General features: G+C 43.7%; 1 protein-coding gene across 16 annotated transcripts in view; it reads right to left on the reverse strand.

The window, feature by feature from the left end:
* Positions 1-1,617: 1,617 nt before the first annotated feature.
* BIN1 (bridging integrator 1) overlaps positions 1,618-25,348 on the reverse strand; it is a 98,474-nt gene continuing 74,743 nt past the window's right edge. For 5 of the 16 annotated variants that reach the window (XM_061370156.1, XM_061370163.1, XM_061370160.1 and 2 more), the window contains 8 exons: positions 20,671-20,821; positions 16,521-16,649; positions 13,556-13,663; positions 11,739-11,762; positions 7,475-7,567; positions 6,588-6,695; positions 5,721-5,822; positions 1,618-2,327 (listed from right to left, as the gene is read on the reverse strand). In XM_061370156.1, the coding sequence (XP_061226140.1) occupies positions 2,220-2,327; positions 5,721-5,822; positions 6,588-6,695; positions 7,475-7,567; positions 11,739-11,762; positions 13,556-13,663; positions 16,521-16,649; positions 20,671-20,821 (823 nt within the window). In that variant the 3' untranslated portion in view covers positions 1,618-2,219. The remainder of the gene's footprint in view (positions 2,328-5,720; positions 5,823-6,587; positions 6,696-7,474; positions 7,568-11,738; positions 11,763-13,555; positions 13,664-16,520; positions 16,650-20,670; positions 20,822-25,348) is intronic. The other 11 variants (XM_061370166.1, XM_061370165.1, XM_061370162.1 and 8 more) reach the window with 4 other exon arrangements.

A 25,348-nucleotide genomic window follows, 5' to 3' on the forward strand; every position in this document is an offset into this window, starting at 1 on the left:
ATTTTTTTCTATGAATATTTTTTAAAGGATTAATGGGAGTCAAATGCATAAAAATAGATATTCTGGGAAAAAAAAAAGAGAGTAATAATAAAGACAACCCCAGTGAAAAAGAAAAACAAAACCAAACAAGGCAGTATTCTAAAGCAACAACTTATCCTACTACTATAACTTGTGGAGTCCAGTCCTTCTGTACTGTGAGCAGCTATTCCTAAATAATACTGGGTTTTGTAACAGTGATGTAAAAACATAAATTCCTGCATGTTTTGGGGTTTATTAATTAAAAAAAAAAAAAAGGTGGGGGGAATTGGATATATAGGACAGATATTGATGCCTGTTACATTGCTGTCAATAACATACACAGATCATCTCCCCAAGCTGAAAGCAGGAGGAACTCCAGCAATTCTTGCATTTATAAGAATATATTTTCTAATCAAAAACTAATCTTTCCCTCTGAACTAAAATTATTTAAAAAATAAAATTAAATAAAACCACACACCAAAACAAAGCCCTCCACTTGTGCTCTACAATGTTTGTCTGTTGTCTTAAAAATAGTCAAAACAGGTTGGGAAAGTGGGATTTTCAGTAGTGTGTGTCAGCATTCCGTGCATCTTTGACAAAAGCCAGTTCCTAACAGTTAGGAAGATTATTTCAGAGAGTGAAATAATAATAATAAACTTCTGTCCCTTTACAGCAGGAAGTAACCTCACTGTTAAAAATCCACCCAAGGCAAAAAGATCAGGGGGGAGTGGGGCACATAAGAAATGGTAATACCTGACCTGTTTGCCATCTGCATCAGTATTCAAGTAAAGTTTAAAGTACCTTTGTGGGACTTTAGAGTCTTGGAGCGTCCAACCAGCTTATTTTAACAAGTGTAATATGCACTCTGAAACAGCCTTGTCATCTGTTTGCTTAAAGTAAAAGAACTCGAAAACAAATAGAAGCAAAGGAAAAGTATAGGAAAGGTCTCAGCATTAGACTGCAGAGTGTCTTCTTGACACTGCCACTTTGATATTCTTGCCTCCCTTTCTAATGCATTAAAATATTATGAAGTCATGCAGCCAGTTTAAATGAGTATTTCAAGAGTCCAGTTTTCATAGAGGTTAATTTGATCACCAGCACAGCACTGGAGAAAGCTGATCTAACAATATTTCACTTACAGAATTCTTCAAAGGAAAACAGGAAATACAATTCCACAAATAATAATGCCAATTTAAAACACAGAAAGCAAATTGTTTTTTCCTCAGTGTTTTCTCTCAGACATCCAGAAAAAAAAAAGTCTTCCCTTATCTCTTTCTTTAAAAGCAATTTTACTAACCAGACAGATTTTAGAGCTTTCATCTACATGAATCTAAGCCTTTCTGAAACTGCCTGCAGGGTCTGGGGGCAGAGAATCCCTTCTCCTACATTTCAGAGCCATCTAAATGGCATCTGCTTGTTTTGTCTTGTATCTTCTCTTGACTTTGTCCATTCCTCTTAGCATTTCACAGGCCAATACTACTGTAAGAATTCAGGTGTCTGCATTTGAAAACCTTTGGACTGAGCACAGCTTCACACATTTCATCTTCTCCATGCCCTTTCCAGGTAGTTTCTTCTGTCTTTACATATACAAAATCATAGTTTGTGTAATATTGTTTTTAAAGGAAGAAAATAAAACACACACACGCACACACACACACACTGTATTGGTGAACACTATACACTGAAATTTTTTTTAACAGCATAACAGAAAGTTTGGCCTACTATAGGTTGAATACGTAGGAAAGGCGGAATTTTTATGGCTGCCATGCAAGCCACTTTCAAGACAAAACAGATGGACCAACTCAAGAGCAAATGCAGCTTCTACTCCCAAGCCATCAGACAAATACTGCCTTTCCAGGGATCAGACTGACATCTCACCAATTCAGTCAATATAGTATTCAGAGAACCACTGAGTTGCTTCTGCATCAGTCCTCTGAATCCAAATGCTGTTAAAACCAAAGGGGGAAGAGGGTATTTGACTTGCCTTATTATTATTATAAATATGTATATATTTTAGTAACACTTTGAATTTCAATTTACTTCTGAAACCTTGCCCTTTGAGAAGAACACACTCTATAAGTTGACTTTTCCCAGGCTTCTGTTCCTTTAGAATTCTCTCTTCATTTCACTGTTCTTTTTCCAATTATCTACCAGAAAACTTGCTTTCTTCCAGCAGAAATGCATCTGGTGGGCTTGGGCTTTCACTGCACCCGCTCTGTGAAATTTTCTGGGAAAACCCCTCGACACTGGTCAAGTTCCTTGTGTTGGATCCAGTCAGATTCCTTCACACCCATCAGCCATCCTTCGTCCTGCAGGGGAAGACAGAGATCAGATGCTGAGGGATAGATGTGAGCAGGGATTTTTCTTACAGAGTCCAGGCCAAGGAGGTGTCAAGGCATTATGAAAGCCATGCTAATATTTGGCTTGGAGACAATTCAGGAAGAGAATGGGGGAAAAGCAAAAAATGTTTTTATTCCTTTTAAATGGGGAAAAAGCTACTTCCCACCAGAGTTGGTACCAAAACTCTTATGTGACTGAGACTGCCTAGAAACAGTGAAATTGTAAACAATTAGCGATGTCATAATTTACACCCATAGAAGAAGGAGAGATTCTGTCAAAGAAAGACACTACAGCTACAGGATGCAAATCACCTATCTTACCTTTCGCAATCTACACATGGGGAGTGTGGCATTCTCCATACCCATAAAAGAGATGGGCACCTCCACAACGCAACCCACCCCATTCACCTTGAGCACAGGTCTTTGGAAAGGCTGAATCACTCCCTGGAGGTGCTCATTCCCTGCTCTAGTCAGGGCTCCTGGATGGTTAGCATTTCTGAGAGGTGGTACAGCAAAATGAGTCTTGTTTGCTATGCTGAAATTCTGGTCTGTGAGAAACCCAAAACCCAGCAGTCTGCTGGGCTTGATGCAAGGTAAAGTTGGCAAAACTCCTAAACTTCCAAAACAAAACAAACATCTATAAATAGTGTTGAAGAATTTTCACTGAGGTACATGGAGTCCTGCTTGGTAGAACCTGCTTAGGCAAGAACCACCCTTCACACCCTCTGCCTGCAGGGTGACTAGCATTGAGATTTCTATTCCACTGAAGGCACATGAGGGAGACAAGATACTCAAGGTGAGAAGGCTGCACTGCTTGCAGCTCATGTGTGCAACCACCCTATTCTCTGCATGCCTTGGAGCTGCCACCATGAAAGTTTCCCTTCAGCATGCAAATATACCAACCTGTGAGTCATTTGCAGTGGGTAGCCTATGGGTTAAGACTGCAGCATGAGGCAAGAGAGCTGCATGGGGGACTGTTGCCTTCAAACTCAGCCAGCTGCTGTGCATCCACTCCCCTGAGCAAAGCATGCACCAGGCTTATTTAAAGGTATGTTATTACATTCTACTACATAACTTGCCAGGACAGAAAAGCTCAGACAACCAGATGGTCTAAGCGGTGGGGAAATGGGGCATGTATGCAGGTGGCTAACACAGTTTTTCTGACACATTTGCATTCCTGTAACCATTAAGAATTACCTGGGCATTTACTCATGGCCAAGCAACACCTCTCTTAAAACATGTTTTTAAAAACATAGCTGCAAGTGCAGGAGCAATGCAGCCCTCACCAGGGGTGATCCATGGGGCACATATTGCCTTCCACTGCCATTTTACAGATTTTGCCCTCTTGTTCTGTTTTCTGCACATTTCGTGTGTCAGCAGTTCAGACCAGCCACGTTATCTAAGTTCCCTGCTCCTTGCAGGCTGTACTGGATGTCTGCAGGCTCAGTTAGCCCTTGAGGCTACCTTAGATTTGAGCATTCAGGGGATGCCATGGGAATGGCTTGAGATGGGAGCACATCTGCAGCAGCCAGCTGCAGAGGCTGCAGAATGACTGACATGCCATAAATCAGGAAGACAAACAACTAAGCGGAACACACTGGGCCCAACTGCCTGGAATGCAGCTTCCAGCTCACAGCATAGCGAGCACAAAAGCTCATCCATTTGCACAAAGCATCTGTGCCATACAGCATGCATCATTCCTACTGCATCCTGCTAGAAGGGTCTCTTCAGTTGTAGGGATTATACACAAAGACCCAGACTGATCCTTTCAATTTTGAAACATGTCACGTGAAGTGCCAACTTAGAAGCAGTGCTGTCCTCAACTCCTTCTTCAGTCAAGAGAGATGAATCCAGGCCTGGCTGAGGTACTTACAAAACTGACACCTAAGCTGCAAGACTGGGACATGGCTCACAATTTATTATCCTAAGCTTCCTCCACTCACGTGCACAGTTCACGCACATGTTAACAGCTATCATTTTCTGGCTGGGTATGGTTAAGGTTAGGAAAATGAGCTGTAGGACAGGATACACTGTAGGAGGGTTAGAGGGCTTCCGTGCAGCTACAGCATCATGTTAGCAACACTCAGAGCTCACCCTCTGAAGCTTGGAGAGTCTCGAGTTCATGGCTGTTGCACCCACATCCAGCTAGAGTGCAAACATAGGGCGTTGAAAACCTCTGCTCCACAAATGCCATCTCCTACCACAGAAACTAGGGGAGTTGCCACTCATTTCCGATCCAGATAGCTTTCTGAGAAAGGAATGCTCACAAATGCTTGTGCCGGGCAGACCTACTCAATGAAGAGTTTTGTCTCCAGAAGAAATCACTGCCTCTCCCCCATAAAACCCTTCCCCCCAGAGCACCTAGCTCTGTGGGAATTGCTTGCACATTATAGCTCCCATTTCACAAGCAGCAGCAAGATCTGCCTTCCTAATTTAAAGCCAGTAGCTGAACCACAGAGAGGATCTCCTGTGACCAGTACGCTACATCCCTTTCCCTCTACACCTTGTAGAATCTAGATGTTGTCAGGGCTTGGCCAAACCCAAAGAGCTGGTGACTACTGAATCAATTTGGAGAATTCACTTCCTTTTCTGAACAAAAAGGCAGAGACATGAGCATGAATTTTATAAAATCACCACCTCCTTTAGCCAAAGTGGTAAATCTGCTTCAGACCTTATCAGCTGGAAGCCCTCAAACACAGCAAGTGAGGACGACTTACTCAAAGCATCTAGAAATAGCTTAACGAAAACCATCACCATTTAAATTCAGGCTGGAGATGGACCATGAGACTGTACTCTGGCGCTAAGCAACCTGCTCCAGCACTTGATTCTGCTGCCATCTCCTGACCAAACACTCTGCTTCTGAAACAGCCATTGTTATGCTGAAGTTATGAGGCACCAACCATAGCAAGCTGCTTTCTCAGAGCCCCATCATTTCTCAAAAGGGGAGAAAATATCATCATAAGCTGTGGGTCACTCCTGCCAATACCACAGTCTGCACTGCAGTAGTCACAGGGAATGCATCAAGTTTAGGAGCAGTGAGGAGGCAAAACATGAGCTGTTAGGCTCCCTGATCAAGAAAGCCATTCTAGTGGCTGTAATGCCTGACAGGGACAGGAAGCCATGGCTATTTTACATGCTTTATGCCAGATAATGTCTCCACTTTCCAATAACAAGCAGAGTCCTCCCTTCCATAGCAGGAAGCCAATCTCAAGCTCAAGGACAACCTGCCCTCACACCAGCTCTCAGCCACAAACTGATGGCTCTGCATCCGGCCAGATGACTGTTAGTGGAGGAAGAGGCAGCTTTGGAAATATCCCCCTGGCTCCTCCTGACCCTGGCTCACAGCCTGTCTTCTCCACTCACCTGTTCCTCAGGGTTCTCAAAAGGAATCACAAGCACCACATCCCCAGCCTTCAGCTGCAGCTCATCGCTGTCAGTGGCTGTGTAATCATGCATGGCCTGGACCTATGAGGAGATGAGAAAAAAGCTTGGGTAAGGGTCAGCCTTCTCTCACCCAGCTCTGTAATGGGCGACGGGCTTTCCACTTCATTGGATAATTCAGGTTGGAAGGCATCTTTGGAGGCTAACAACATGCTGCTCAAGGCAGGTCAAGTCTGGATCACAAATGCCACAGCTATGGGAATAACCACTTCCTTAACCTGATGGCTACATGCTCGTTCATACACCCTGGCATGCAGCTCACCTTTGTCACAAGGGCACCCTGGTGTGTCTCATTCAACATGCTATGCATCAGCACTTCCCCATCCTTCCTTAGGAGGGTTGAATTCCCACAGTAATGGCCTAAAAAACTCACAGGGAAGAAAACCTACATTCACTTGAACAGTGCCCTCTTTTGTTTTTACCAGCTGCACTGCAAGGGTATTATTATAGCCTCCCATGTATCAGAGCAAGCAGAGAGAGGAAACACAGGGAACGGTATCAGTCTGGATCTTCACCACGAGAGACAGAAATAACTGTGGCAGAGAGAAGGAGGGATTTTGTTATACAGCACAGCCAGATGTTTAGACACCAATGCTCTTACTACAGTCCTTTGAAGCATCTGGAACTGCAACAAGGCTGGGTTGCTGGAGAGGAAGGTGTATCTCTCCTTCAACTTCCTTCCTCCCTTATGATGTGGCACAGTCCATGGCCATACTGAGTGAAAGTGGTTGATTCATTACAGGGAAAAAAAAAGGCTAGGAACTCTGTGCCGGACCACCATGCACTCACCTTGAATAGAAAACCTGGGGGCATGTCAGCTCTTTCAGATGAAGCTCCTTCCACAGTGCCATTGATGGTAGCAGGGAAAGTTTCCACAACAACAGCAGGCAGAGAGCTCTGGCAGGCAGCAACAGCCAAGGAAGGGGAAAAAAAAGCCATTGAGAAAAAAGAATCCATCCAAACCTGCAGCACCAAGTCCACCCTGCCAGATCCACACCCCAAATCCACCCATGGCGTCAGGGGGTTTTCCCAGCACATCAGTCAGTGACAAAACACTCCAAAGGATAGCAGAGGCAGCAGTGAGAAAACAGGAGAGGTGAGCATGTTTTCCTTTGCCTAAGGCAGCAGAAGGGCAGAGCGGATTTAAGAGTTTGTTTCTGGGACTATAATGCCCAGCAATTCCCATTTGCTGCAGTCACGACACAGTTCTTGTAAAGTCCTCATGGAACAGACAACTCAAATGTGACAGCCAGTTAGGAACCAAGTGGCCATGAGATGGGACCTACTCCAGTCCCCTAAAAAAGTGGAAGTGTCAGGAAAAAAAAGGGGGGGCCTTGGATATTCAGATGACATGGGCAGAGCCCAGAGGACAGAGTAGGTAAAGTTAATGGCAAGCAAAGAGGATTCCAACAGACAATGCATACATAGGACAGCTTGGGCTGTGGGCTGGCTGGGTGAAGGGACAGTTCTTTTTGTGCATCTTCCAGCATAGCATTTCACAGATAAAATCCAAAGCCTAAGTCTGGGTTCTGAATAACAGCATTGTAACTGCTGGGGGAGGAGGGATGTTTTTTTCCAAGCAGCCACACGTCTCTTCCCAGCCCAGCCTCATGCATCTGCTGTATGACAAAGGGATGTGATGGAGGAAAGGAATTGCTGTCCCTTGAGATGCTTACCGATCCTGAATCGGCTTCAGTTTTAGATGGTTCAGCTCCAGCTGCTGCTTCTGATCCAGATGCTTCAGCTCCGGCATGGGCTGCTTCCGCAGGCTGCAATACAAAAGTCATCCAGGTGGAAAGTTACGCTCATTACAACTACGAGCGTGTACAGAAAAGTGTACCTCAAGCTGTCAAGTGCTCTATGCTGTTGACTGCTGCCATCTGCTGACAAATAGGTGAGAAACCTCAGAGTCTTTCTGGGCATCTGTTCCCCTTCTTGCTCTGCCACACAGTGAAATCACAGTAAAGCCTGCATTCCCCCACTTCAGCCATGCAGCAGGCAGTACCCCAGAAGAAATCAAAGAAACACGAAAAATCCTGTGCTCATTTTTCTTCACCCCATCTAAACTGCAGACCTACCTTACACAGTAACAGTATCTATTATTATATATACACTGCCCATTTGTATGTGAATACAAGTCCACTTGCATGCCAAGGGACAAGGCTTTCTCAATAGCCCACTTCAAGGATCAGCAATCGAGGAACATTTAAACCTTTGCATACTCTTAGAAACAAAAGAACATAGAAATTTCCACATATGGAAATTAATGTGGACCCAGCATGGACATTAGCACTGAATCAAACTGAACTGAAAACTGTGTTTTTCCCCAATTTTACTTTGGATAGACCCAAAGAGTCATGAATTTGGATTCTGTTGTGAATATTCTATTACTAAGAATTTGCTGTGAATATTCCACATGGTATGTGCATGCATTTGTGTTGGTGGAGAGAGGTCTGTTTTTCTAATGCAAAAAAGCTGCCACCACCAGGAAGAAATATTCAGCATCACCTACAAATCACAGACTGGCACAGACCATCCTAGGAAGCCCAGGGACAGAAGATTCTGTGTACAAAAATCCAGCCAAACACTTCTGATACACTTCCAGTGGTTCAAGTCTTTATTCTCCTTGACTGAAGTCAGGCAAACTCTGTTTTAACACAAAACTAAAGATATTCATTTGCCTCTTCCAGAAACTGCAGCAACACAGAAAATAACTTGGATCTGGTAGCATCAGTGCTGCAGATCAGCCCCCTGGGAGACTGGCCAAGCAGCACCTGGGAAGACTCCTGACAAGAATCTCAGGGATCTAATATGCAGCCCATCAGGGCCAGTCTATATCCATTTGTTCTCTATACCCGACAGCACACATGCCTCTTTGCAAAATCTAACCAGATACCCATTTCATACTTGCACAATAGATCACTATAGAGAGATTTACCATTTTTAATACGTGTGAATAAGTCAGCTTTAGCATGCCTTCAAACTTCATACATTTGGTAAACACGTTGATCTGGTTTCAGCTGGGAGAAGAGTTAATTTTTGTCCTAGTATCTGGTATAGAGCTGTGTTTTGGATTTAGGATGAGAGTAATGTTGATGACACACTGGTGTTGCTAAGCAGTGTTTGTACAGGGTCAAGGCCTTTTCTGCCTCTCACACCACCCCACCAGCGAGCAGACTGGGGGTGAATAAGAAACTGGGAGGCAACACAGTCAGGTCAGCTGACCCCAACTGACTCAAAGGATAATCCATACTATTATATTCCATGTAACATATAAACTTTGGGGAAAGCTGGCTAGCAGTCCTACTCAGGAAAATGCTGGACATCAGTCAGTTGGCAGTAATCAATAGTTTTTCACTTACATCACTTCTCTTGGGTTTCATTCCTCTTTATGTTATTTTGCTTTTCATTACAATTTTAAAAATCATTATTCTCATTATTATTTTAATTATTAAACTGTTTTCATCTCAACCCAGGAATTTTCTTACTTTTACCCTTCTAGCTCTCTCCCCCATCCCACCAGGGCAAGGTAAAGGAGTGAGAGGACAGCTATGTGGTGCTTAGCGGCTGGGGTTAAACCACAACACACATGCCTTTGAATACAACCATGTGAAAAACTAGGCACTGTCCAGATCTCTTAATACTGCAGTTCTCATAGTTCTGACCCTACAAAAGCCCAGTGAAAAGCAACAACCATGGTAACCCTTAAATCTATATCCATCTGGCTACTAGCCACACACTGGCTCAATGCTCTAAGTATTTTTCTAGTAACAGCAGTAATACAGACAAAATAAATTCTTGATTTAACAAAAAGCCATTATTTTACTTTTAGCTGTTCCAGTGCTGCGATTTAATACATGCTTGCCTCTCTTATCACACCCTTCCTTATGTCTCCCCATCAGCATGTCCACAGGCCTATATTGCCAGAGAATATTATAAACAGCAGAGCTATTCCCATCCTGCAGAGGATTCCCACAGCAGCTTTGGTACCACTAAGGTAAACGTATGCATATGAAATGCTATAAAGGCTTCTCCTGCTTAATTGCATTCATTCCTAAGTTGCTTTTTATTTGGATTCCAGGAGAACTGGAAATGGGACAGATGCCAGCCCAACTCTATCTGGCCCAACATGACTTATGTGGACAAGTAAAAAGGAGATCAGTGCGAGCTTCCTTTTTAAAATCAGCTAATTTGCAAGAATGATATTTAATAACCAGAGGAACTGAACCTAAATTAATCCCCTGGATTGCAATAAAGGGTGTTTGCATGTCAGCTACTTATTTTTCTATTTTGTGTACCTGTGGGCATCTCAAGGCCTACAAAAGCATTCAGAGACTTGGAAAGATGCTACAGGGACAAGAGGAAGAATAGCTCACTGCTGTTGCCAGATGTGAAAGCTTTGCTTATTCCAACAGCAGCATCGTACACACTAAATGCAACTTTCCTAGTCTGCAGAACTAAGCAAGTTCTGCTGCATCCAAGATTCTATGCAGTTATTAACCTCACAGCATATGGGATTATGTAACCATGCAACAGGCCTCCTCTCATCAACAGCTAAGAACATCAGAGTAAAACCACTTCAGTAGACTTGAAGAGCAAGAGGATTCCCAGATATAAGGAGCTCTGCTCTTTAGCCAGGTATAGTATGCCAAGGTGATAACTGGAACAGTGGGAATATGTTCTCAGGTAACATTCCACAGTTGATTAAATTGTTCTTGGAGTGAAATCAGTTTCCAGGGTGGAAAAAAATAATAACCCAGAACACTTTTTATGTCCAGACTGTAAGCACAGCTTAATCAGCTGCAGTCATACCTCACCCCTCCCCATCCACTTGAAAGACATAAGATGCTTCCTTGCAAAAACATAGACTTCTTTCCATTCTTACTAAGACAGACTGACAATGCACAAACAGGGGAATGACAGATATTAAACACTGATTGCTGATAAAACAAAGGAAACCTCCTTCTCGACATGACCCAAACTCATATGAAGGAGAACACGCTGGCCACAGAGAATCTTCAGGCCAGGCTCTCAGTTAGGGTTAATTCATGTCTTCCCAGGTACAGACTCTAGGTGGGTGATTTGGCCCTTAAGAATGAAAAGGTTGGCAGGACTTGCTGATTGGCAAGATTCTCCAGCATAAGCCAAGGACAAGTGCTTACATCTACACCATGGTATTGCCAGCTCAAGTAGCAGGTCTGAATACCCAAGAGTTGTCTGTCCACACAACTAGCTGTCTGTCCAGAGGGGCTCAGAAGTTGTGCTCGAAATAGCTCCCAATGGGCTAATCTACAGCAATCTGAGACCTTCCCAGGCCCAATATATCTAGAGGATATAAATGAGCATTTGGCTATGGTACAGATACAAAGCACAGCTCCAAAGCTGAGGTTGAGGCAGATGCCAGGTAAGTCTTGGGCCTGTACTTAACTTTCAGTGTAGACATAGGCTGAGCAGATTCACATCACCCTTTATGGCAATGATGGTCAATTCATAGCAAACAGCACAGATAATTCCAAACGTGTATGTATACCCAATGGTACAGGCAGTAAGGATGAGGGGCAGCCGAGACATTTATGCATTGCACATGAGACCAACAGATAACACTGGGGAGTGGAGGGTGAAGATGATGCCACAGTAGGATTAAGTTTGAGAACATCACAGCATCATGCTAAAGGAAAGATGAGAGAGTTAGCAGGGAAAAGCAATGGATTTGTGTGCTGGTGGAAACTTAAGTTTCAGAGTGTCAGACCTGACTTTCAAATATGTGGCTGCCCTTGAGGCTTCATGGAAAGTGCAAAAGTGGTTTCAGCAGCACATAAAGCAACATCAGTTTGGGGTGTGCAGAAAGGAAAAGCAGCACGGGAAAGGAGACAGGTATGATGTCTGGCACACGGCACATGCACAGTAAATGATGAGATGAAAGCCATATGAAGTTCTTACCTCCCATAAATCCCAAGGTAAAGACTAAGCATGTCAAAGAGCAACAGAAATAAAACATGTTTATATGTGATTATTTCACTGAATACAAACATTACAGATGCTGATCAGACTGAAGCAGACATACACATTCAACAGCACTTATCCCTGCATGTTTCAAAAATATTCTTTTAGTACCTGAATTTATACACCCTTCTGCACTGCATATTCAAATGTAAGTACCAACGCATTTGAGTAAGGGTGGTTTTCTCCCTCTGCTATGAAGTGAGACAGTCAAGCCACATTCAGTTATCAGTGGCAGACCACATAGCTAGAAAAGAAACAAACCCAAGCACCTCATGAGTTTGTGGTCTATCAGGGTTAAACATGCTCCTGTATAGCCACACCCAATAGCATCAGTGTGATTTCAGGACTATTTCAACTAGTGTCTTTGGACAGTAGTGAAATACCTTAACCTCTTTTGCCACAGTGCCCACTCTATAGGAAAGAGATTTGCTTTCAAGACAAGGTGGCTTTTGCTAGGTTTTCTGCTGTAAGCTAGCACTAGAAAGTATTGATTTAAGACTCTTTAATAACTTCTGAAGCTAAAAATACATACATTAAAACTCCAAATATGCTGTTGCTGAGCAGTTTTGAAAAACCTACTCAGTGTCTAATATTTGTTTCTTCTTGGAAGGGTAAGAAATAATTCTATTTTAAGTTAAATTTATACTCACTTCCTGCACCAGTTTACCCAATTATCAAAAAAAAAAAAAAGAAAAAAAAAACACCAAACAACCCAACAAATATTTTAAAAGAAAAAAGAAGCTTATCCTGGCATGCAGCTTGTTCTGTCAGACAAGGAGGCACAAAAATCTGCCCACTTAAAGTTTCAGAAACTGGTAGTTTGCCATACTGGTGTATATCAAACTAAGATACTAACTTGCAGATGCACTATTTTAATTTAGAAGAATCAAATGCTTAATGTTTGATCTCTATAAGAGACGTCTTATTGCTACAAAAATCTGTGCCATACAGGCCTATCTGACATGACACTACAGAAATACTGTAAACATCCCAATTATGTTTATTACAAATTTTAATGGCAAGCACAGGCAAAAAATTACCATTCAATACATATGAAATGGAAAGTCTTAGTGAGGACAACAGCCAAATTCAGGATGCACTTCAAGGCCTCCAGCTGTTTAGACATAAAATGAAGCACAGTCCACCTGCCTCTGAGAGTGGATAGGACGAGGTAGAGGCAAGACCAGAATTAGGCATCTTCCTTTTTGATACTGCACTGCACAGCACTATGGTCAGGGAAGAAGCTGCTATGTTATATCCAGAAAAAGAAAGGCTTCACATCATTTGAATATCCATCTACAGCTTTATTCACCTTAAGAAACTGCAGATTATCAGAGAATCCGTTTATTAAAAATCCCTTTGAGAGCAATTCATAGCAGGAGCACAGAACAGAGGCCGAATTCCCACCCACAGAGTAACAGTTTAAATCCATACAGCATACAGAGGATGCTAATTCAGAGAGGGACATACATTGGTTTCAACACGTTGTCAATCAGTAGATCATCAGAGCAAAGGACAAGCATCCCACAAACACCTAGTGCCAGACTTTGGCCAGGACAGTAGCCACTTGATTCTCTCTGGACTTACACATCCAGTAGAGAAGACCAATGTACCCATTTGCAAGGCACAGGTCTGGGCACCCAGCCCAGCCACCCACAGCTCAGGTCCGCATTATCGTTCACAGAGGTGCAGGTCATGCCACACTTGGCAACAAGTCGGTTATGAAGAGAGAAGGAACGGTGATATGAACCAACCTGGGAGGCAGGTGTGGGGGTCTTCCCCACAGTGGCATCTGGTTTAATGGGATCAAAATCCAGATCCAACAGGCTGGCTCCCTCCTGGAAGGGCCCAGGGGCATCAAACTTGGCAGCAATGAGGAAGAAAAGCAGTATGAGCATTAGACACACACACACACACACAGTAAAGGAAGGGTATGTGATATCCAGGAGCTAAGGCTGCAAGCACAGAAGACATGGTGGCACTGCAAACACCTGATGTGACTCCTGACTGCTTGGTGCCTATAATCACAGGCAGCTCACATGGGTGCTACTGGAAACCAAGCCTGAGTCTTCTCCACAGGACTCATTTACCGTCTACCTGGCCAAATGAGCTGACACGGTATAAGCACCTGATCTGCTGTCATTAAAAGGATCATTGCCACTGATGACTCAGAATGGCTTCACTTCTGTTTTATATCTATTCCCCATAGCTCATCCAGATGCCTTTGTACTGAAGGCCCAGTACAGACTCTTTCAGCCACAAACAGAACAGCTGCCATCCATACAACTTATCTCAGGAACATGGATCCAGGCAGAAAACCACTCAAACTGCTGGAAAGCCAGTCTGAGACCTCAGAGCTAACTCCCCTCATGCCTTCCAAGACAGAGACACAGAATATGGCAACTCATTCAAGCTAAGGTATTTGAACCACTCCCCAATCAAAAAATGTTTTCAATGGTTCTCATTTCTGGACATCCCAGAAACATGCATACAAGTCTTCTAGCAAAGCATAATTTGAGAAGCTTTGCTCATCTCTTGAAAGGCAGCAGAACAACTGTGATTAACACTCTAGCTAAAGACAGCACATTCACTGATTACCATTAATAAAACAGTCACTAGAAAAGACATGAGTCACTAGTATTCAAAAACAAACTAACACTTTTGGGGGTTAGATTTAACCTAACCACTACAAGACACTCCTTTCTACCCCGTGTCAAAGGAAGCTACTCTGTCCAGGAAGTCCAGGAAGATTTGACCCTGTTCCCACTGACCTCCCAGCTCACTGGCCATGCTGCTTCAGCTACCTTTCCAACACCACACAGTGTGGCAGGTTGGTATCCAGTTATATCACAGTCCTACAATGGAAATTAACTCCTGGAAAGTAGCAAGAGACACCATTTGAGAGAAATTCCTCTGAATACAAATCACACCACCATAATTTTCACCTCCTCTGGTTTCTCCTTACTCCAATTCTCTTCTGTATTTTCCCCTCCCTTATGAACACCTCTTTTTGAGATCCATAGGAATGAGGACAGGGCACCAACCTCTCCCATCTTACAATAATAAACCCTGACCATATGCAAAACCAACTGGCATTCTAGTCCACTCCTCCACCACATCCAGGCCACCCATCAGAGAAGCTCCAACACCAATCTTCAGTTTTGTTTAGCAGTGAGACATCAAAGGCTCCAATCATGGAACATTTCTACCAGCCAATCAAGACTTACGTGCAAGGGCTAGCATGCTTTACCCAGATCTCCAGAACTCATTGGAGCTAAAACAGCCAATAGGAATGGCCCCGGGCCACACACTGAACACTAGTGCCTGTTGAGTGCTTCAGTGAATATTGTTCTAGCAACCAGTCTTCTCTCAGATCCCCACCTGAATGAAAGTCATAGCAGTTCCCATCCTGGATCAAAGCACTGACCAGGTGCAGAACAGTATGTCTGAGAAAAGGCTGGCATTCACATGGAAATACACAATACAAACCATGGGGCAGACAGAGCTGCCTGTTATGATACAGGATATAAGGAAACACAGAAAAGGTAAAGAGCTGCTCAACTGCCTGTGGTCCCCAACTTCCAACACTGCTGTCAAATCATCTTTCTGCTCTGCAAGCTTTATTTATTGCAATGCAAAATCTGACACAGAGTTCCTTCCCTCCCCACTCTACCTCTGCTCCTCGGCAGCTGGGTGGAAGGTGGCAAGACAGAGGCAATGGAGCAAGCAGCATGATGCAAGGAAGAGTTAGAAAATGAGTCACAGATGAGCATCTATAGAAACATTACTTGTGTTTTAACAAGCATTTAGGCAAAAAAAAAAAAATATATATATATATGTGCTTATACATATTTAAAAAAAAAAAAAAAAGAAAAATAGTAGATGCAGGTATCTCATGATACAGCCAGAAATCTGGTCAGGCTCCTATATATGTAAGGACTTCCATTTTCCTAGATCCAACATAGAATTCCCTACCTGGGCATCCTCTCTTGCAGTGGTGAAAACCAGAAGGAAAATAAACAGGAAAATATATAATTTGAAAATGGTTTTCCTTTATGTGGGCTTCAAAAGGTACCACAAGAGAAGAACATTCTGATGGGAACCACTGGGTGGGGAAGAGTGACAGACCGTATCAGCAGTCCTGAATTCACAGCAGACACAGTCCTGCTCATCTAAACTGAAGGTACCTATCCTCTGCAATGAATTTCATGTAATTCATGTTGGCCTTCCCTATGCAGGTGAAGGCTTTAAACCACAAAACCCATGTATGAAGGCACAGAAAGCACAAAACTGCCTTCTCTCAGAACAAGCAGATGTCAGGGTCATCACCTGGGGATGTAAAAGAGCAGAAAACACATGCTTCATCCACACCCAGGATCAGTGGGCCTGGACAAAGCATAACATGGGATATGAGGAGAGCCATACTCTGTGTCATTGCTACTGAACAAATGCAGCAGTTACTTTCTGGCATCTTCACCAGTTTCATTTCTCCTGTTTCTTCAATGAACAAAAGCTCTCAAAGGGCAACATGTTAGCCAAAGCTGCCTTCCAGCCACCCTCCCTTCTAAGTTAGCCTCTCTTTCCCTTTGAGGTCCAATGTTGATAATGCCTTCCTCCTTCACCTGACCAGGTTTCGTGGCTTGACACCTCCAAAGAGAAGAAAGATCGAAAGGAAAAGTTCAGAGGCAGAGAAATATAAGGCTGGGCATAGCAGCTAACCTGCGAAGGGGTTGTCACACTTATCTCGGGGACAAAATTGTCATCAAACAGACTGATGATGTTCTCCTGCTTGATCTCCTTGGAGGGGGTGACTTTTGGAGGCGGAGGCACCGGAGGCCCTTTCCTCAACTGCATGCAAGTGAGCACACGGCCACAGCACAGATGGCGACACCCAAAAAAACGAGAGACAGGAACCAGGTTAGCCACAAAAACTGAAGGTGGGGGAACTCACAACCACAGGCACAGAGCAGGGTCCAATCAACTCCATCTGAAGAGAGAGGGAGGGAGGGTGAAGGGCTTAACTGAAACAAAACAAAAATGAACATCCACACACCTCCAGAGAAGGTTTGGCATCATTAGTTACACTTCAGCTGTGGGCTGAAGTTTCCCTCTGCAGAGGAGAAGCGTAACACAATTAATATGCATTGGCAGTACATGCATACATAATTAAAGCATGTGCAACCTTCAAAAGAACCACTGGGAAGGGAGCAGATCAATTAGTGAGAACAAAATTCAACAGACCAGGCCAGTACTGCCTCCCTTTACCATACTTACCATACCTAAGCGAATGAGAGATCAATTTGTCCTATTATCTGTAGGTGACCATGAGGACAGACTCTGATCTGCCCAGTATTGGTTCTCTGGTGCACTTGTTACCAGCGTACCTTAAGGTCTGAAGGAGCTCTTGATAGCTTCTTACCATTTCTTAGCTTTAGGCAATAACAATTAAGACTCCTGAGAAGCCATGACTGCTGGAGGCCCAACTCTGCTCTCAGTTTCACCAATGAGCATTGACACTAATGAAGTCAAGTTTCCCAAATGGAGATCCCAGAGAAAGCATAACAAAGTCTGACCCTGCAACTCTAACACGTCCTAATACCCACTCAGACTCAGCCTGACACTGCATCCTGCATCCACAATCCTATGGGAGGCCACAGTAAACCCTCTCTACATGAACCCATCCCTATCCTTTTCACATTTTCTTGTGTGCAAGCCTTCAGTGATCATTTCTAGAGCAAATCAAACTTTGAGAGGCTGCTGCTGTGTTGAACAAATCAGCCATACAAGCTCCCAGCACCACAGCAATGCTCAGCAATGACAATGCTTTCCATTTACTGTGATATTTTACAGTTACTTGATCTTCTCATCATACCTAGGATCCCAAGGCAGCAAGACTCTGCCAGTAAGCACTCAGTATATCAGTGTGAGGCCCAGATCTGAAACACAAGAATCCCCAACTCTTAGTCCCATGTTCACATTCTTCCAGAATAAAACTGAGTTCTAGAAGACATTTATTCAGATTGCTAAGGATATGAATAGTTTTCTACTGGGTTCACCTACTTTACAGAGCGTGAGCATGCAAACACACATTTGCCACTAAATAGATGGCATGGGGAAATAATGAAAGTAGTGTTTTCACTTCCAACTTCTCACTGTTTGCAGAAGGTGGTGTGTCCATATTCCCCAAGAACAACCACTGCCTGAAAATCCCCTGCTTGACAGTTGCAAGAAGGGACCAGAAATCTCAGGAAAAAGCTATCATCTGCAAAGCCACCATCTGTAGAAATGGGAAGCTCCTATTACAAACTCTACAAAAAGGTCCTGACACTTCTGCTACTTATTTCTCAAGAATAGTCAGTCTCCTTCCTTCTAATGCACTAGCATCTTGAAGACCACCACTTCCACAGCGTCCAGCAGTACTTCCAACAGCAGTCTAAAACCACATTTCAAAGACAACAGGATTGCATATTGATGTCGGGTTGCACCCTGGAAATTCATCAAGCACAAACAACTTTGCCACCTAGAAGAAAAGAAACCCTTTAAAATTTTTCTGCTGACTTGGATCCCGAAAAGCTTCACCTTCTAAATTCAACTTAGTTGCACTGGTTTCAAAGTGTCAGTGCAGCATTTCAGTGGTGTAACTGAGAGCAGAAGTCTGACCTTTCAAATTTCGCAGACCCCTGAAGCCTGTGTCATCATTAAATTATTCAGTGTAGAGACCTGATAGCAGTCACTTCTTCCAAAAGACAGAAATAAGCTGGTTTTGAGAATTAAAGAACAGTAAGGGTAAGAGTGAATATGGTTTTGGCATAGGGAACAATTCAAAATTTAGTATTTATTAGATTTCTCTTGTTTTGCTGTCTTTGTCTCCACAGCTTTTGCATTAGTATTTAAGACTGTGGAGGCCAGAGAACTGTACTTGCTTGTTGCTTTTTGCTCCATCCTTCCCCAGAGGATGAGACCCCTAGTTTCTCTAGGAGGACCCTTGAACAAATCACCCATTGACCAAAAGTAATAACACCTATGAAGATTTTGAGTATTAGTCTGAAGACTTCAGTCAGAACTGTTGAGAGAGTAGACACTTGTGCTTTTCAACTGGCTGGCAAGCTGACACACGCTTGATTTCTAGCCTTTATCCATACAGGTACCAAGCTTAGGTCTTGGTATGAAACCCTTGTCCTTGTCTTCCCTCCCTCTAGAGCCGGCTCCATCTCTTAGCACCTAGTACGAATACGGAGTGGAGTTCTTGCTCTTCACTATAGTGAGGCTCAGAAGAATGAATTAAACACAGGTTGAGAAAGAGCTGCCAGACGGTGGCAGCATAAGCTGCAAATATCGTTTCAGACTCGTCTCTAGCCCATCTAAGGTTCCAGCCAGAGCTGCCCTGGAATATCCTGCTTGCTCGACATGGGGTGCCTCCAGCCCCATTCCTGTGGGCAGGAAGGCAGCAAGTGAATGAGAAAGTACTTGTAGGCTGGCAAAAACAAGGCTTATGTGTACTATTTATAGCAAAGGGAAGAAGCCAAACTCGGCAAGACAAGTCCACAGGCAGGGCAAGTGAAGCCTGCAGTGAACAGCTCAATAAAACTGTAGGATTTCTTATTCAAAATTTCAGACAAGTTATGCCAATCTCTGAAAAAAAAGAAGGCAATTCTGGATGCAATATCCTCTCTCTCATACTCATACCCTACTCCAAGGTCCTAGCCAGGGTGGTGGCAAAGCTGCCCTAGGCAGTGCAATGCTGAGCCGTGCAGAGACCCTGGATACCAGACATGCACACATATCACAGGGCTAGAAGAGACCTTTTCGCCAATGTAGAAACATCCCCTTTTTGTCCCTAGATAATCCTGAAAATCAAAAATGCAGTGGAGAGAAAAATGTCATGAGGGGCTATCCAAAAACAGGAGACGGCCTGCACCTCAGGCCTGGATTTGGAATCAATTGCTACATATGACAACAGCAAGGAAGTTCTGGATTGCACCTGTCTCTTTTCAGAAGCAATGGGTTTTCTCTCACCAGCTTGGCCAGAACCCCTCTCAGCTTTAATTCTTCCTGGAAGACTATTCCCTTGTGTCCCACTTACTGAAATGCGAGGATTGGCACCAGACATAAATATGGCATAGTTACTACTTTTCCCTCCTGAGCTTTTTCCCCACTTAGCAATGGAGGAATATAGAGGAGTGGAAAGAGGAAGCAAATGTTTTTTATACGCTGAGTAGCAGGAACTACATCTGCTATTTTAAACACACCGCTGGGTATCCCCCATGTAAGGAGAGGACTAACAAAGGCCACATGGAAGGTATGCTCCATATAATGGACAGCTTTCTTCCTGGTACCTACCTAATCTGTTTGTAGCATAATATAATTCCTTTATTTTTAGCATAATACTTTATCTTGGGATTAAAATAAAACACCATGTAAAGTACAGATGTTCTCCTTATCAATATTAATTTTTCTTCTTTGAACGTTCCTCAGTAATGGAAGTTCTTGAGAAGAAACTGGATCATTGAATTCCACAGGTCAATTAAAATGTAAAGAACAAACTTCCTTGCCTAGCTACAACTCTATCCTCCTTGGATCTTCTTGACCATTCTCCCAGACAGCAAAATGTCTTACTAGCCTTTCCCCTGTAGAAGTATTCAAAGACAGATTAGTTCTTCCCTATATGAATTAGAGATGACCAATAAACAACTTGTATTCTCAGGAACCTCTCAGGAACCAGTGAAGGAGAACAACAGTCATTCATATTCTCTTTGCTCAGTAGCAGGAAGAGGTCCAAAAAGGCAACTGATGGATGTCTTTGACTCACGAAGCTTGTGCCAACAGCGGTCATACTGCAGAGACATGGTCAATGTCATGGAGACACTACCTGAGATGGTGACTTGGGGATGCTTGCCCCAGGCGTTTCCAAAGTGGACGGCTCCAGATCATGGTTGACAGTCTTCGTCTCAGGGCTGGTGATGGGAGATCCATCTGGTGGAGGCGAGGGGCTTTTATTTGCTTTCGCTGGGGTGCTGTCACTGAAGGAATTGAAGGGAGAAAGGAAGAGGAAGATGGGGCGGGGGGGAGGGAGAGAGGGAGGGAGAGAGAGAGAGAGAGAGAGAGAGAGAGAGAGAGAGAAGTCTGAGCCAAGCCTAGGAGGAGTTGTGCACAGATCACTGGCCTCCATTATCTCTTTGCTTCACTGCCCAGACATGTGATGAAGACATTTGAAGCCTCTATAAGCATCTTTGCTGAGTCACTTGCAGTCCAATGCACTGCAGCATCATTACTAGTAGCAGCAGGCTACTCCCTAAATTCCTACTGTATGGATATACTTTGCCTCAGACACAGAAAACCAAACAAAATAAAAACTAACCAGGCATCTTTAATTCTGCTAGATTCTAATGTAAGTGCCTGACATTAAGTTGTAGTCTTTTAATACTGGGGAAGCAGATGGTAGAAGGAATTCTGTGCAGCTCATTTAGTTTTAAATTCTACAGATAAGATTTTTTTTTTCTGCATGGTGCTATACCCACAGGTGACATCTGTGTGGGTTATGATTAATAGATTTGCAACAGCTGAACTAAGGCTGTAATCATACAATATCATAATCCTCTACATGGTACAAACTAGCCAAGCTGGAAGAGGGGCAGAGTAGCCAGAAGTTTCACAGATCACTCCAGACAGCAAAGAAACAGCTACTAATAAAGATTTCTCTATTACGGAAAGTCTCCCCTTCCTTGTTTTCAGTTATGAACCCCTTCTGCCCTTGTCTTTCCAGTTGGTTCTTATTACAGGACTTGACTGTGTGTTTCTGACACACAGTCAAGAAGGATTTTTCAGGGAATTAAGATGCAAGGGGCATACGCCAACAGGATTTGTTGGTTCATAATTTGGCCAGATTTGGGGATAGTTTTCAAAGGAATGGGAAGAGGCACACACCTTTCCCTAAGGGCTTGTCCTGGCCAAGTGTCAGGTCTTCAAAGTATAGAATCATGAAAGATTTATAAAAAACTGGTTACTAGAGAATTTCAACAGGGACAAAGGTAAAGCCATTTCTCAGCCCAATTCTCAGGAGCAGCTGAATCATTGTGGCTGAAATTCAGTGTCCCAAAAAGCAGCTACTCAATTTATACTGAGTCATGCAGAAGCACAGAGACTGGTAGGGGATATTTAGCAGAGGTGGTTACATTTTGGCAAAATTACACACAGCTGAAAACAGAATATAACAGAATATTGCAAAAGGGCTGTGCAACATCATCTACAGTGGGTGATAGTGTTTGCCTCCACTTTTAAAACTGCAGTTCTTGTGAAGTTAAAGGCCTTGGGAGAAGGCTAAAAGGAACAGATGCTTTCCTACAACTTGAGATATTAAATGCTGGCATAGAGCCATGATTAGAGACAGCAATGTAGGGCTGACTGCGGCAACATCAAGTTATTACTTTGCTCTGTCCCAAGCAAGCCCAGAGCTGAAGACGTACATCCACTCACATTTGGATGCCCAAGGTGTGGTCATTGGCTAACATGCATCATAGCCTCATTGCTAAACACTCACAGCTAGGGGAACAACAAGAGAAGGAAGGGACAGCAAGGCATTTCAACAAACCTACCCTTCCAAGCAAGCATCTGAAGCAGGGGGAGCTCAGCATTCCGGCTTTCAAGCTCCCCATCCCATTCCCTCTTCATTCACTTCATCCTCATCTATTTCCCACCTCCCACTTTCTCCTCATATCCACACCCCACACGCACATTTCCCCACAAAAGCACCTGTTCTCAGGTCCACATGCAGGTCGGATGTTCCTGGCAACACTGATGCCAGCAGCACACCAACATGATGCAACAAACCCAAACACATTCTCTGCCAGCAGCTCTCAGAGGCACACACGCCAAGGGAAAAAGAGGGAAAAGGGGCTAAAGAACATGTATGCCAACCCCTGCAGCTTTTCAGTTCTACTGAATATGCCTACAGTGTCCTTCCTCAGAAGTCCCCAGAAATAACTTCAAAACAGTGGTTTCTGTGAAGGATTCTGTGAAATTGACAAGGTTGTGCTACAGATTAAAATAAGTAACGGTTGGAAGGTGAAGGTAAGGAGGTCCTGCTCTAAATGGGAGTCACCAGGGAGCAGCAGGAAATGGCAGGAAATGTCATCTGATGCTAGAGTTGGGGAAAGAAAAGTACATGTTACCTTCCCTACAGTTGAAAGCACTTTGGGAAAGATGGAGAACACAGTGAACTATTGCCAGACAGCCAAGACTCCTCAAATGCCCAGGCTACACTGGGAACACTGGGACTATTGGCTATCAGCTGGCCTACTTCTTCAATGAGAAAGGAGTTCAGGCCTCTTCTCTAAAGACTATGAAGCAGCCTTTTAGTGCCTTATATCTGGTGCCTGGCAGTGACTTAATTTGGAGATATACTGGTAAAAGGCTCCCATATGAGAGTCCAGTTTCTTCCCATCACCCTACAAGGGCTGAGAGGGCCTCCCACTAAATCTGTCATTAGGTCACTACTATTTACAGCTTGTTTGATGTGTTGTCTGATCCTCCTAGGAAAATGCCAGTGCTAATTTTGGCTGAGCCTTTCCAATCCCCTCCCCAAGTGGCACCTTCATTTCTGCACTTGTTGCTTTGCATGCATTTAGTCAGAGCAACCAGCGTCAAGAGTGCTTGTCACCAGGATCCTCTGTCCTTCACAGATCCCCAGGGAGCACACACTGCCCACACAAATTCCTGGCTCCAAACTGACTGCTCGCTACAGGAAACACAGGAAAAAACAATAGTGAGGGGACTGTCCCCACTGACCAAACCTGAGTATCACAGTAAAAGCAAGTCAGAGCAGAAAGGTCATTACTCTCTCTTTTTCCCTCCCATGAGCAGTTGGGAAGTGATGCCAAATCCAGGAATATCAGGCAGGGAAGGGAAGAGAGTGTCAACTTTCTTCTCCAAATAGACAGCTGGGAACAGGGTCTAATGCAGTTAATGCAGCTGAATGGGAAGCCAAATCCTCCAGCCCCTATAAAGCTGCTGAGCTCCCAGACTTCTCATGGGGCTGCCTCATCTGTTCTGGAAGAGCAGAGTAACATCTGCAGATGGGGTTCCCATGCACTTGTAACAATCCTATGTTAGAGTATGAAACCTACTTTTCAATATAGTAAAAACAGACCAGTCACCTCCTGCCAAGTTGTCAAAAAGTAAAAAAAGTTGGTATCTCAGCTAAGGCTTAAATAGGGCTTTTTAGCCAAAATTAATTCTGTTAGCACCAAAGGAGGCTGGAGAATTATTTAAAAAAGAGGGAGTGGGATGAAGGAGGAAAAGGCACCTACATGCCCAAAGAGTGCCACAAATATACATTCTTGGTACAGACCAAAGAGTGACTGAGTCCCAGACCCTTCTTCCCTGCACCAGGGGTTGCACATTCCTCTGTGACCCCAGCAGCTGCTCTGAAAGCAGAAACCTCTAGCACAGCCCCCGTCAGGCACCTTAACTGCTGGGCCATCTGAACTTTATGAGGGCAGAACAGGAGGACATTGTGCCTAGAACTCATCAAGATGAGATTTACTAGCTATCCCTCTGTTGTAACTTCTGTCCATTCTCAGTGACTGGAAATACTAGACCTCCTGCCTGGTGCAGGTATAACACTGGTCCAACCAAAAACCACAGGCACCCAGAGAAGTACTCCTGTAAATCATCATTTTCCTACAGTAGAAAACCTCAGAAAAGTAACACAAGACATTCCTTTACTCATTTGAGGGTATTAAAAATCAAGATTTGCCCACCAGCTTTCCCTGTGAAATTGCAATCCTCTACCTTCCAACCCCCTACTTTACAAAGGATGCACAGCAGAGACAAAGAGAAGGACTGTATGACTTGTCCTAGCCAGTGGGAAGCCAGGATCAGAAAACCAAAGATTTCAAACCACCAGCACTTGCTTTTATTGCTGGCACATCATCCTGAGAATCATAATCTTTTTTCTTCTTATAGGGAACTCATGGAGAAAATACCAACACAAAGACTAACAGAAATAATCAGAGGGCATTTCCATGCCATAATGTGGCAATTCACGCTTTGCTCCAGAGCATGTTTTTGGCCTATAGTAACTCTAGGCATCATAGCAATCCAGTTATTCAATGCCATCGCTGCCTTGAAAGGAAAGACTCTGACATTAGTCTTTATATAAGACAACGGGCTTCCTTTTCCTTCAGCCCTGCACAAAATTTTCAGTGGATGAAGCAAAACATCAAGTATCCTCAAGAACAGAGCAAGTAAGGAGCAAAGCCAGAAGTGCCCTTCTCCCACCTCATCATCCTTCCAACTGCAATGGGTAGATAGGACTGGACTTCTGAAAGACCTGCTTTTTTGTCCTCCCTGGCCAGACATGGAATGAGATTGCAGCATTTCAGATCTGTTCAAAAGGGCAAGCCCCACTAGGTAAAACTAGAAATTGTTAATCACCAAAATTGCCCATATTTCCCATGGAAAACCCAGCACCACACTTTTAGTCACGCAAGAACAACTGAACAGGCAATGCCTGAGCTTTCACACTGCCTTCTTAGACAGGAAAATAA

This window comes from Neopsephotus bourkii, unplaced genomic scaffold, assembly GCF_033783945.1.
Source record: "Neopsephotus bourkii isolate Nb327-2 ecotype Australia unplaced genomic scaffold, CSIRO-AGI_Nbou_v1 NB_1526, whole genome shotgun sequence".
Lineage (NCBI taxonomy): Eukaryota > Metazoa > Chordata > Aves > Psittaciformes > Psittacidae > Neopsephotus > Neopsephotus bourkii.